This window comes from Abramis brama (assembly GCF_963993115.1).
Source record: "Abramis brama genome assembly, chromosome: 5".
Classification (NCBI taxonomy): domain Eukaryota; kingdom Metazoa; phylum Chordata; class Actinopteri; order Cypriniformes; family Leuciscidae; genus Abramis; species Abramis brama.
In genome coordinates this window covers 19,993,408-20,008,155 of record NC_139967.1, presented here as the reverse complement: position 1 = coordinate 20,008,155, position 14,748 = coordinate 19,993,408, and the positions used below count along the sequence as shown (strand labels likewise).

Below are 14,748 nucleotides of genomic sequence, written 5' to 3'. Positions count from 1 at the left end.
CTTCCTTTCTGTCCATTAGGTCAAGGTTTTATGTTGACATTGTCAATGTATAAGAGCATCTAAAATGGCTCACAATAGCCTATACCTGAATGAAAGAGGAACAACTGAAAAATGTAGCCAGTTGCACACATAACCTTGCAATGGGAAAGAACAGAGAAATTGATTCACTTTGAGAATAATGCTGTAATTAAAAGAAATATTATCAATAATTTTGTGGTATTTATTTCGTGGTAAGCTAAGAATGTAATTATTCAATTAAAGGCTTTGAAATCTATAATCCAAAAACATAAAACTGTGGGGCTAAAGGATGTGCCAGAGTAAATGACATGAAATTCAACGTCAGTCCATTCATAAAAATGCCTTAATCCACTAACACATTAATGCAAATTTAAAAAAGGAAAAGTCACCTTCTCTGAGGGTGACCTGTGGACACTGACACTGACATAAATGTAACTACCATTTCATAAAAACATTTATCAATTTCAGTTGACCTAACCTGTCAACAAAGTCATCCAGAATCCTTTTAAAGGAGGGTAATTGAGTCTGCTTAAAAGGTAAAGTGTATTGAGGCATGTGGAGGCAGTACATATACAGCATTCAATGCTTCCAGCAGTCAGTCACCAATTTCAACAAAATGCATTGTTTTTAAATTACATGCATGAATTTACAATTAAATCAGCTCTGTGCAAGAAGATGTGAATGAGGGTGTGAAATGTTTGGAACCATTTATAACTACAAGAAGATACATAACTAGATTTAATTTCCTGTTATTGTGCAACTATATATATAGTGAGACCCAAGTAAAAGCATTATACTGTATGCCTTGGACTGGAGGTACAGGGTCTGGAGGTACTTGGACTGGAGGTACAGTATATATATATATATATATATATATATATATATATATATATATATATATATACTATAGTAAATACATTTTTATTATACTGTATTAAAACATAAGGCTTTAGAAGCTTTAAATACCTTTAGCGTAAAGACGGATTGTATCTGTCACGTTTTTCATGGACTTTTAGTTTGTTTTCATCTGTTCTGTCTAGTCTTGTCTTATTAGTTCATTCTGTTCCCTTGGTTACCCTCATTAGTTCAGTTCTATCACCTGTGTCTTGTTAATTAGTTTATCAGTGTCTAGTTAGTCATTATCTTCATCACCTGCCTTGCATTCATTTTCTCTGTGTATTTAAGTTCCTGGTTTTCACTCTTTCAGTTGCCGGTTGTTGTTTGTGTAGTTAGCACTCAGCTGTTTCATGTATTCGCCTGTTGGAATCTATTGTGAGAATTAAACCTTTGTTGTTATTTGTATCTTCGTGTTTGCCTTCTTCTTCATCTACCTCGAGATGTTACAGAATAACCGGCCCAAAAGTAAGTCCAAAAGGATAGGACCACCATGGACCCAGTAACTAAACTCTGCTCCATCTTCCAGGTTGGCTGCCCCATAGAGGACTATGTGGGTGAGTTTGTGGCTTATTGCCACCTGACCCCGCTGGACGACAGGGAACTCAAAGATTGTTTTTGGATGGGACTGGATCAGGACGTGAGTCTTTATTTGCCTGACGTTGACCCCAGATGGACTCTGGCTCAATATATAGATTTTGTTTTGCTATTTTGTGGGTCTCCCTTCACAGTGGGTGAAGCTGAGCCCGCTTTTCCCTTCTGCCCTGCCAAGTCCATTCACCATGTCAGCCTAGCCAAACCCACTCAGCCCGTCAGCCCTGTCAAGCCCGGTAAACCAAAGCTCCGTAACCGCCCTGGATCAGGCGCTGGGATCATCTGGCCCCGAGCCCGCAAGCTGGTGTCGAATAGCGCCGATCTGTCGTCTAAAATGTTCGACCCAGCCCTTCTGTCTGTCAAGGGGGCCTTCAAGTATGTTACTCCAGCTGATCCAGAGTCAGTCGCCTGCACAGCTGATCCAGAGTCAGTCGCCTGCACAGCTGATCCAGAGTCAGTCGCCTGCACAGCTGATCCAGAGTCAGTCGCCTGCACAGCTGATCCAGAGTCAGTCGCCTGCACAGCTGATCCAGAGTCAGTCGCCTGCACAGCTGATCCAGAGTCAGTCGCCTGCACAGCTGATCCAGAGTCAGTCGCCTGCACAGCTGATCCAGAGTCAGTCGCCTGCACAGCTGATCCAGAGTCAGTCGCCTGCACAGCTGATCCAGAGTCAGTCGCCTGCACAGCTGATCCAGAGTCAGTCGCCTGCACAGCTGATCCAGAGTCAGTCGCCTGCACAGCTGATCCAGAGTCAGTCGCCTGCACAGCTGATCCAGAGTCAGTCGCCTGCACAGCTGATCCAGAGTCAGTCGCCTGCACAGCTGATCCAGAGTCAGTCGCCTGCACAGCTGATCCAGAGTCAGTCGCCTGCACAGCTGATCCAGAGTCAGTCGCCTGCACAGCTGATCCAGAGTCAGTCGCCTGCACAGCTGATCCAGAGTCAGTCGCCTGCACAGCTGATCCAGAGTCAGTCGCCTGCACAGCTGATCCAGAGTCAGTCGCCTGCACAGCTGATCCAGAGTCAGTCGCCTGCACAGCTGATCCAGAGTCAGTCGCCTGCACAGCTGATCCAGAGTCAGTCGCCTGCACAGCTGATCCAGAGTCAGTCGCCTGCACAGCTGATCCAGAGTCAGTCGCCTGCACAGCTGATCCAGAGTCAGTCGCCTGCACAGCTGATCCAGAGTCAGTCGCCTGCACAGCTGATCCAGAGTCAGTCGCCTGCACAGCTGATCCAGAGTCAGTCGCCTGCACAGCTGATCCAGAGTCAGTCGCCTGCACAGCTGATCCAGAGTCAGTCGCCTGCACAGCTGATCCAGAGTCAGTCGCCTGCACAGCTGATCCAGAGTCAGTCGCCTGCACAGCTGATCCAGAGTCAGTCGCCTGCACAGCTGATCCAGAGTCAGTCGCCTGCACAGCTGATCCAGAGTCAGTCGCCTGCACAGCTGATCCAGAGTCAGTCGCCTGCACTAGCGACCCTGCACATCCACGCCAGTTATGCTGAGCCCGCATTCAACGCAAGATCTGCTGAGGCCAGTGCAGACAGCATCATGCCCGAGCTAGAGACTGAGAACGTCACGCCTACAGAGAAGTTCTTCTCGCTGGTTCCACCTGGCTTGGATCTCCCATCTCCGCTGGTCCCGCCCAGCTCAGAGCCCTCTTCGCCGCTGGTCCCGCCCAGCTCAGAGCCCTCTTCGCCGCTGGTCCCCCCCAGCCCAGAATCGCCTTCGCTGCGAGTCTCGTCCTGTCCCGAACCGTCTTCAAAGCAGACTGCCTCCAATCCTGTGAACTACCCCAAGAAATTTTTTGGGGGAGGCAATAAGTCCTCTGGGGGGACCGTGGAGGCCCCACCGACATGGTTCCCAGGGCCATCTGGGACGGCACCACCAAGGTCCCCTGTGCAGCCTGCTCCTCCTGGACCGCCCGAGGGGTGGTCTCCTGCTCCGCCATGGCCGCCGGAAGGGTGGTCTCCTGCTCCGCCATGGCCGCCGGAAGGGTGGTCTCCTGCTCCGCCATGGCCGCCGGAAGGGTCGTCTCCGCCATGGCCGCCTCATCAGCCAGCTCTACCTAGGTCACCTGGGCCATCCTGGAGTCCGTTGTCCGTCTTCCTGTTCACCCTCCAGTCTCGGACTCCAGGATGCCCACCCCCAGATGAAAACAAACTAAAAGTCCATGAAAAATAGCGGGAGGGGGGAGTTATTTTTCATGGACTTTTAGTTTGTTTTCATCTGTTCTGTCTAGTCTTGTCTTATTAGTTCATTCTTTTCCCTTGGTTACCCTCATTAGTTCAGTTCTATCACCTGTGTCTTGTTAATTAGTTTATCAGTGTCTAGTTAGTCATTATCTTCATCACCTGTCTTGCATTCATTTTCTCTGTGTATTTAAGTTCCTGGTTTTCACTCTTTCAGTTGCCAGTTGTTGTTTGTGTAGTTAGCACTCAGTTTGTGCACGCACACTGTTTCGTGTATTCGCCTGTTGGAATCTATTGTGAGAATTAAACCTTTGTTATTTGTATCTTCGTGTTTGCCTTCATCTACCTGGAGACGTTACAGTATCAACATTGCTTAATTTTCTCACAATTTCCATTCACAGTGCTCTCCTGGAAGTTGCAGTGGCCAATCGTGCATGTGGCAGGGATCGAAAGGTTTGTTGGACATGTTTTAGTTTTTATCTACTTGACCTGTTATTTTATAAATAACAAACTACAGTTTTGATCACTAACACAAGCTTCTGCTGCAGGTCTTCTGAGAAATCTGTTATGACCTTGTTTCTCTTATGGCCTTTGAGCTTAATGTCACCATAGAGAATACTTTTGACCTTTTGTAGTAAGTAGCAGTTATGAGAACTATATTACTCTTCTTTCTTTTTTCTTCGTTCCATTCGCTCCCTATAAATATTTGTAACTGACATTCCTGCTTTGCTTAATGTATCAAGCTTTTTTGTAAAAACACAAGGAATAATACTGAGACATGAAATTGAATATCAATATATAAGGGATCCATCTAAATTCTGCACGTAAAGAACCTTGAGAATGACACTTTTTTTTTTTTACATTTTGCTTTGAAATGATCATTTGCATCTTCAGAGAGATTTGACTAATAGGGTCAAACTGCAGTTGTCCTTTCCTTGTGATATCTCTCCATGAGAGCCAGATCGGCATCCCTCTCTCCTCAGACTCCAGGAAAGGCGCCACTTCCCTTAAATGCTATTAGAGGACAGATACGACAAAATGGAGGGAGGCTGATACAATTATTGTGTGATTCAGATCATCCACAGTCTTTTGGCCTTGAATGTTTACAGGTCATTTTCTGCCATGTCCAACGAATGGTTTGAAGTTTTCAGTTTATTCATATTATTTAAGAACACACACAAATCCAGTCCTCATATTGTGCCCCGGCTGGTACAGCTCTCATCCAACATTAATTGAACTGAGGGACACAGGACTTTTAGGGCATGCATTTCACGCCGTCCTGATAGGACACCATGGAGAGCAGGAGGAGAGAATTGCTTTGATGTGATTCATTTGTGGAGGACAGCGTGCCATACATCACCAATGCCACACTGAGTAAATGAGTCTTCACTCTATAAACAACAGATCGCTTAAGCAGTAGCAGTTTTAAGCATCCTCATCTCTTGTGACTTTATCTTACACATAAATGCTTGATTACTTTTACAATCAATGCCACATTTTGCAAAACATTACATTTACTATTTAAAATTGTGTAAAATCATTGCATCTACAGTATTTAATTATAAAAATGCTGCAAGTTTAATTTCCAACCAAAATACCACAATACATTTAGTTAACAACAAACTGCTAATTTACCAATCGTTGGCGGCACATTATATTAGAGGCTTTGTTCTGTCATTTAACATTAGTGAGTCAATTCAAGTTTGATTCATTGCTAAATCACTAGAAATGTAAAGCATGATACCTGAGGTGCATGTTTTCTATCAAGCTAAATAAGGTTAGTTAAAGGTTAGTTGCCCCCTTCCACGTGTAAATGAGAGAACACTATAATGAAGTAAAATAACGATGCCAGCAGTGAGTGGTTACACCAGATGTGTAAAGAGATTATATGAGGCTGAATCAAAGTCAAGGCCAATCTTATCTGATCAGCTTGATGAGAAACTGTACACCAGCGCCACCATTCTAGAGCAACTCTAAATAAATGATGATAACAGTTGAAATGTTCTAATTGCATCATGAGGACATTTACAGACTGTGGGGGTTCTGTAGGACCTCAGAACTCATGTGAGCAAAACACAGAGCCGACAGTAAACAAGGACATTCAAGGACAACATCCAAGCTGTGAAAACTGCAATAAAGCAGCAGTGCTCATAATGATGGCAGAAACAATTTCACCAACCAACACAATCTTCTTATGGTTTACTTGATGTTGTCTCCAATAAAGACTGCAGGCAGTTAATAGTGAAAACCCCATAGAGAAAGTCCTCTTGAGGTTGAGATTAGTCCAGCCAACAGTGTCATGAGTATTTAGAATGGAGAGGCTGGGGGAGAAATGATTTCAAAGTGTTTTATGCATTTACATATAGAGCTACAACATGTTTTTGTTGCTCAAAAAAATAAATAAACATATAAACACTGCTTACCTTATTGAAATGTATTATTTATACTTTTTTTATTATTATTATTTACTGAAAGAATAAAATGAGAGTGATAGTCAGCAACATTCATAAATATCCCGAAGATAAGGCGACATGATGAATATGTCTTATTTCAATATGTCAGACTGATTTCATGCTGTGACTGATTGGAGACTTATTTGCATTATGTCATAGTTCTGCTCTCCTGAGAGGCATAAATATCTTTAGCTGAGCACATTATTAGAAAGGTTTATGCATTCACCAGGAATCTTATGCTAAATATATTCTTAAATAAAACAACTCACTTCCTGAGTGATATCTGCATATTTAGGAAAATTTAAATGACCTTATTATTCATATTACTGAGGTGGGATGAAGAATTATGTAAACAGTTACAGTGTTCATAAAGCGGGTTTAATATATAATTGTGCATTTATTTCAGAGACCCTACTCACCAGACTCAAACCGGAAGAATCAGGTCAAGCAATCACAATGCTTAAATTATTAGAGCATATTTCACATTATCAAGACTCGCTGAGCTTCTTTTAATGGGTTAATTTATCTGAGTCGCCTTTGTTTGATATAACTCAAATAATTTCTGGGCTGAAATGAATCATTGCCCTCTACGTGACACAATCTAAGTCATAAATCTCAAGCAAATATGCCTTAGTGGAACCGTTTGTATTAGGAAATTTAATTTAGAGAGTAATACATTATATTTCTGTTGACAAAAGGCATTAGAACAGAATAGGAGGTACAAGCAGAGACAAAAAAAAATACGTTTGCACTCTTGTGGCAGATCATGACATATAATGCCATGACATAATATTTCTCTGAAGGTGATGGGAAAATGTATTTGTTCAGAATATATAAAAAATAAGTTTATATGAAAATATACATCACATGTATTACCATGCAAGTGACAATTAGTCCAGTTTTATCATAAACTATAGACACATTCTGCTTAATAGACCCCACGTTATTTTCTCTCTTGATAAACTGATTATATTCTGGACACATGAGGATTTCTATTTAAAAAAAACAAAAAGTGCCAATGAACAGTCATCCATGTAAATGCCTCTCTAGGCAATTACAGAGGCAATCAATATTCCCAATAGCGTTTGGGACAGTAAACGGTTACAATGCAATACAGGTTGCATTTATGAGGTTTTGATCTCTCTCTGCTCTGTTAGTTTAACAGATTACATTTTTTCAGTGCTGTGAAATATGGTACTGCTTTGTTTTATCAATGATGTTTTTGTCTGATGCAAGCAAAATTGTTAACAAGTCAAAGACAAAGACATGAGCAGATATTTTATAACACTCAAAAGAAACTGTGCAAGAGCACAAAGCATCAGAACAGATTCTATCAGTCCAGTCGCCTGATCCAGTTAGCTATAGTATTGGATAGTTTTAGAAAGACTAAAAAAAAACTATAGGCTGAAAGAGCTTAGGAGATTTCAAAGAGGCTATGAATTAAAAAACAAACCACGTCACAGGCAATTAAACCAAATCAATACATGCATCTCTACTAGGAGTGAAGAGGAGAGCTGTTTATGAAACTTAGAACGCTTTGTTTTCTCCAACTTTAGAGACCAGCCAACATCAGTAATCCCACTGATATTGTGCCCTTGACCAAGGCATGTAACAAGGCAAAACAAAGGGGATTAAAACAGAGACTACTAAATGCCAAGTTTCTAAGTTAGAGCCTTAATGTTTGGGCAGGAAAGAAAAAATGGAGTAAAACTTCTCCACCATATTCAAATGCATGCTAACTGCAGACTTAATGATGGCAGTTGTCAGATGTACATTTGAGAGACATTGGGAAAGATTCATGTGCAGTAGAGAGAAACCAGTGCTGAGACAAGCTGTCAAACAGTTCAACACCACAAGCTGAAAGCCTAGACAGGGAGGCACATTCTGAACCAGAATAATGAGCTGCTGCCTGCCCTCAACACATGCAAAACAACCTTCATATACAGTACACAAAGAAACGAGTACTTGTGCAGCATTTCTCTTTATTTAAAATGCTGGATTTAAAGTGATAATACAAACACACGTCTTCTAATAATATCTGACTTTCTTGAGCAGTTCAAAGAAATACACCACTTGTCAAGGGAAGCGTTAAGAATGGGCCTAATTTTTCCTCAATTGAAATCATTCATTGCTAGCCACATTTTAATCATTTTTATAGTTAACTTCTGGTCCTTTATGCTGCCTAAGAGGTAAAGCTAATTACGTTTATTGAAGACTAAACTTTGTTGACCTTGATTCATCCAGATGCAAATATAATCTTAACAAAGCTTAACAAACCCGCTGAGACGATAAAATAATAGGCTATACTCACCTGTATGCAGTGTGATTTGGACCATGGAAAGCCAAAACAGACACACATTTTTACCTACCACGTTTTAAAATGCATACAGTCGTGTTTGTTTACCTTATCAAAGATTTTATTTTAAAAAAGACACTTTAGTGACATTGCACTAAATATTTTTTTGCACTCTTTCAGACTCTATTTATTGATGTAGAAGTGTGTTTTGTTTTGTATGTAAGGAGGGATTGAAATTGCAGAAATTAAAGTATTTAAAAACTGTTACATAAAACAGTTTGTTCAGTTCAGTGCTGTTGTTATAATTGTCAAAATCAGAAATAAAACAATACATAAATAACGGTTTTGTATATCGTTTATCAGGCATATAAACATGCAAACAATTTGTATCGGTATATCTGTTACAAAAAAAAATCGATCTAAACATTGTTTTAAAAATCTAAAATTGGTCGATCTCTAGTTAAAAACACGCAACTGAGGTTGAGACTATAGTCAGTGGAACCATTTCATACTTTAATACAGTAATATTTTAACAGCAATATTTTTCTTCATATAAATTACACCTCGCACACGTAACATTTCATTATAAAGTGTATTTAGCCTACAATACTTAATTAAATGATAAAGACCCATACACAGCATAGAGTAGAAACCCTGAATATACACCGACCCTAGAACTTCAGATCAGTACACACTCAATAAGTTACAGACAAATAACAAAAATAAAGATAAAAGCTTTTGGGGAAATCGAAAGAGTTTGATTGAAAGTGGGCTTTGTTATTTAAGCGCATTTGAGCGCGCGCATATAGAGTGGGCGAGTGACTTTGGCTGAAGGGACATTATGCACCAGGTGCTCGCGCATTCGTGGATCAGACCTCACCGAGGACACATCTGCGCAGAGATTTCTTGGATTTTTGTTTAGCATCTCGAGCTTCCGCAAATCAACTGCCATCAGTAATTTCTAGTAGTAAATCAACACGTTATTTGTCATTCTGTAATGGAGGATCCCTTTTGTCGTGTGCTTTGTCATTTATTTAAGAACATGCCACATTTTGGACAAATGGACAAAAATGATTAGAATGTTAGAAATCTCGGTGATTGGAATTCTTCAGCATATTCTGATTTGTATAACTCGAGACCGTTCGACTACCTGTAGGATTGCATCAAGCGCGTGAGGGAGGCGGTGATGCCCAGGAGGTAATGCGCATTAGTATAATGTGACACAATTCGGGGGTTTTTTTGCACTCGAACGGAGGTTCCTGTGTACATCGTGTAGATTTATACCCGGTTAATATAAGCTAATGGAGCCACCGTAATCTCAAGGAGAAACGACAGCACGTTGTGTTTGAACAGGCGTTGGGAATCTCTACGTTTATCCTTCAAACCCAGTTGAAGATGTACAGAACAAGGGGGACATTTCCTGCAATATACGCGTATCTGTACCATACAAGCTCCGTCTGAATGGCAATACTTGAATGTTTGGTGAAATCATATGGCAATAGTTTTTGCACCTGATGCAATGCAATCCGCAATCGATCGAATGAATGATCATTTCTGCATGAATGTGCAGAGTGACTAATCGCACCTGGGCCACAATAAGACAGGATGAAGATGAATCAGACACGCGTTGTGATTGTTGGCTTTGAGCTTCCAAAAAGCGCTCTGTGGTAAAGTTGCAGTGGCCGAACTACAGGTGCTTTATGAAGATCAGGATACAAGCGTTGGTTTGTCCTCGCAGAAATGCCCGTGCGTGCTGTGACTTCCAGGTTCATGTACAGGGGACTTTGCTCTATTCCAGATATCCTATCCTACAGGGCTCCTGTCAGCCTCCCCGAGGATGAAGTGGAGGGTAAGTGATATTTCATTTTAAGTTGAACGGAGACGTTATCTGTGGGGATAGTACTTTGTGAATGTGGGTTTCAGCACCATGGAGAGCGCCCTGTGGCAGCCTCTACTGTCCACAATATAGAAAGTGCTTGTTTTTGTCCTTCACACTACTGATTTATTTTATTTTATTCATGTATAGGCTACTACGAATTGTGCATATTTTCATTTGGATTATGCTGGCTTTGAAATGAACGTATGAACAAACGCCATCACATGGAGTTCAAAGCTTGCAATATGAAGGGGTGAAGGTGGGCGTTCATATCTAAATAGAAATGTCGCAAATGACTGTAGTATTTTAACACTTGTATGACATTCAACATTTACAAATAATACTGAATCTTTTGACAAAGTCACATTTAATAAATGACAAATTGCTAATCATTTTGAGAGATGCTCACATCATATAAGATCAATGTAAACTATTTAACAAACCATTCACTTCTGTCTAATCAAGTGTCTTCAAGAAAACACATTTTGTGTGATTTTATACATATTTTTTCCGTGTACAGCCTTCCAATATGTGCATGCATGTGATACACAGACCTAACTGACACTCATTCAGTTCCTGAGAGATAAAGGACTGTCTCTTCATTTTTCCTTAATTATATATAGTGATATGGGGAATTTCTTTAAAGCATTTTCTTTTTGTTTTAGAATATGAAATCAGATACCACATGTAATCTCATGTCTGCTTTAGCTATATTGTAGTCCATTGTATCCATATATAGATTATTTTTACACCATGTTAGCTGAACAAATATAGTTTGTTTTACACCAAAAAGTGTTCCAATTATTTAATATGTTAACAGACATTTTATCTATAATGGATTTTATCTATAACTATGTGGATGTCATGGCAAATGAAAATATGGCTTGTCAAATGAAAATATTTTCAGAATTATTTTTTTTTACTTGTGACTATTATTAATGACTTTTAATTACAGTTATTAATGTTTTATTTGATTATCTCCTGATATTTAAAGGACACTCACTCATAGCACTTATTTATCCAATTCTTTCCCCTGTAATTAATTCGGAGGAAATCAGAAAGTGGTTCAACTTTCCAATCAGACATACTGATATAGTTAATGTTAACGTTAATATTAGAATCATTAGAAAAGTTTACGGCATTGTATGTTGTGACGTGGCATTGTATCTTGCGCATCTGCAGAGATCCGTGAAGCCTTTAAGGTGTTTGACCGCGATGGGAATGGATTCATCTCCAAACAGGAGCTGGGAGTGGCCATGCGGTCTCTTGGTTACATGCCAAACGAAGTGGAGCTGGAGGTGATCATTCAAAGACTGGACATGGATGGTATATCAGCCCTCACAAACATTTCATGTTTTGGCCACACAAGCTCTGCACATTTCAGCACAACATTCTTAACTAAATCATGTGATATTCTCTGGATCACTATTAATTCGTCTTGTTCTGATTAGATCTATGCACTGTTATGGGAACATTTATCAGAGAGGTATGGTGGAATTGCAAATTCAATATAACACAACTGCAAGAGCAAAACAATTCAATATTGTAATGGTTATTGTGAATCATTGAACAAAGGCCTGATGGTTCTGATAACGACTCAAAGATTAGAGTCTGGCTGTTCTGCTGGATCAGCGTAAGATTACGATCTCCCACAAGAAAAGGTAACAGTGAAGCTGGTCCGTGTGTTTCGTATCTTTTATTTTGCAGGTGATGGTCAGGTTGACTTTGAAGAGTTCGTAGCACTTCTCGGACCAAAACTGTCTTCAGCTGGTATGCCTGACAGGTTCCACGGAGCCGAGTTTGACTCCATATTCTGGAAGGTGTGGAGGTTTTCTTTGAAATAATCTCAATTATTTCCCCCCATATATAGTCACTCTCAATGATTAGTTCTGTCTGGCTTCAGCTTTACTTTGTCCCATTGTCCTGTGACTCCCTGTGATTACAGGTGGAAAAGAAGATTATTCATATATTATTCACACTCTACAATTAACTTGCTGACATTCCTTTGGTAGTAATATCACTGAATTAAAATTAATGTTGAAAGTGCTGCTTCAGTCCATTAAAAGGCAATATTCTCTTAAATGTGCTATTTAGTATAACTCATCTGTGCATTAGCCTGCTGATCATTTATAGTAGTTATATAATCATTTACAGGAACATTCAGAATTCTGAACATTGTTCCTTTAATGAAAAGGTCACTTTTACTCTTCTTTTTCCTTTTGTCATTAGTGTGACATGCAAAAGCTGACTGTGGATGAGCTGAAGAGACTCCTGTATGACACCTTCTGTGACCATTTGACTATGAAAGACATTGAGAACATTATAATGACAGAGGAGAGTCACTTAAACAGCCCCGAGTGCCAAGTAGACATTGACAGTAAGTATTCATACATTAACAATTCTCAGAAAAAAAGAAAGAAAAGAAAAACATAAGAAAATTGTGACAAACATGGTACATTGACCTTGACCTGTTTGCCTCTACCATATGCGCTCACTGTGTGTGCCCACGCATCCGTTTCATTATGAAGTGTCTGGGCATTATCATGTCAATCAAAATTGTCTGTCAACTCCATTAAAAACCCAAGACACTGAGGCCATTGCTGTAGTGTAGAAAAAAACGGTCTATTTTTAGCTGAAATATATGCTGTTGGTAGTCCTGGGGAAATAAAGGAGCTCATAAATCTGTTTGAAACAGGACAGTGGGGAGTGGATCTGCAAATGAACTTGAGTGTATCTGCAATTGAGAACTTGCACACCTCATACTCTTTGGTAGAAAATCATTTTTTACTGAATACCAGCAACTGGTAAATTTTTATTCCTTTTTGTAATAAGTTTATACTCATATTGAATCTAAATATAGCAACAACAAAAAAACTAAAACCCACTTGAGGACAAAGTTGAGAAATATAAAGTTGGCCACAGCAGCCAGATAATTACAGTATGATTGCGAGTGTGATTACTTTTATACAACAGCTTAATAAACAACAAGTTAAAGCATACATTTTAAACACAATATTGGCAGTGTTCTGATTTGCAAGTTCGTGTAAAGTTTGTATTCGGTTTCTAGCGTTTATTTGTTGAATGAATGATTCAATGACTCACTCATTAAGACAGGGGCTGAATTCAGATTAGCATACTAGAATGTCCAAACACATATTATTCAAAAAAGTAGGTGAAAATTACCCGGATGACCTACTACTTCCACCAAGATTCTGAAGTGCGCATTTGATAAACACTTTACTATCCCGTGAGGCCACTGGAGAGGATTCGCAGATGTAGTACGTCTGAATTTCATTCATCCTACCCATATTCATTCTATATAGAACATACTTATTTAATGGTCATGAAAAAAGTTTCAAACCAAATGTAGTAGCTACAATACAGTATGTGATTTCAGACGCAGCGACAGATTCATCGACTCACTTATAAAGACATTCACTTGCCGCCACCTACTGGTGAAACTATGTAACCTACAGAAAGAGGCACTGAAAAGTCTACTTTAAGTGGAGTGATACAAACAGATAAAAGTCCTAGAGTTGTTGGACTATATCACCAATCAGATTCAAGTACCGATGTTTTATAAATATATATCTGTTGAAAAAAATCCATCTATAATAATCTTTTCTCTTCTATTTTTCTTCAACTTGTCCTCAAAGCAAGTCCCATGCAACAAGTCAAGCACACCTGTGTGCGCAAGAGCTTGATTTGTGCCTTCGCCATTGCATTTATCATCAGCGTCATGCTCATCGCAGCCAATCAGATGCTTCGAAGAGGAATGAAATGAACAGATCTGTTTCTAAGACAACAAATGACTGATGAAAGGAAACAAGGTAAAAATGCAAAAAAGTCCAAATGTAACTAGTTTGTAATGATCACAGTTTTACAGAAACACCAAAGGCTGCACTTTCAGTCTACTATAAACTCAAGGTAAAGACAGACTGTTGTTGGACAGGCAAAAAAAAAAAAAAAAAAAAAAAAGGATTAGCCCAAAACAATCTAGTTTAAAAGTGTCATGGTCATTATTGTGTAGAAACAAAACAGGAGCAATTAGTAATGATCATTGTCCTATAAAATATTACATGTTTCCTTGGATTATGTTACAAAGTAGACATCTATTATAATGTAGCACATCATACTTAAAATATTATATTATATTGTATAGTTGTAATCCACTTTATATTAACACTGTGTCAGAGTCATTATATAACATGACATTATGACATTGACACAAATATTTCCACAATTTGTAACAACGTTGTGTCAGCGGATCATGTATGGTACATAGTTTTAGATACAGTAGATTTATTTTACAAACATGGTCCCAAACACCATCGGTTTCACCTTTTGGGATATTTGTTTATACAGAAAGAAATGACAGATGAAATAATATTTGTCTATGTCACCAAGAGTAATTAGGCTCAGAGCAATT

At 39.5% G+C, this 14,748-nt stretch overlaps 1 protein-coding gene across 1 annotated transcript; it reads left to right on the top strand.

The window, feature by feature from the left end:
* Positions 1-9,250: 9,250 nt before the first annotated feature.
* Positions 9,251-14,748, top strand: cabp7b (calcium binding protein 7b). The gene is made up of 5 exons (XM_084113228.1): positions 9,251-10,292; positions 11,502-11,645; positions 12,027-12,139; positions 12,549-12,696; positions 13,976-14,748. Exons 1-5 carry the CDS (start codon positions 10,184-10,186, stop codon positions 14,101-14,103), a joined length of 642 nt encoding a protein of 213 aa, XP_083969354.1. The 5' UTR covers positions 9,251-10,183; the 3' UTR covers positions 14,104-14,748.

What these genes read in the sequence shown, in the direction of transcription:
- cabp7b (XM_084113228.1), top strand. Translation starts at nt 10,184, where the DNA reads ATGCCCGTGCGTGCTGTGACTTCCAGGTTCATGTACAGGGGACTTTGC. An exon ending in CCCCGAGGATGAAGTGGAGG is followed by an intron (nt 10,293 to 11,501) that starts GTAAGTGATATT and finishes GCGCATCTGCAG; the next exon opens with AGATCCGTGAAGCCTTTAAG. An exon ending in TTGACTCCATATTCTGGAAG is followed by an intron (nt 12,140 to 12,548) that starts GTGTGGAGGTTT and finishes TTTTGTCATTAG; the next exon opens with TGTGACATGCAAAAGCTGAC.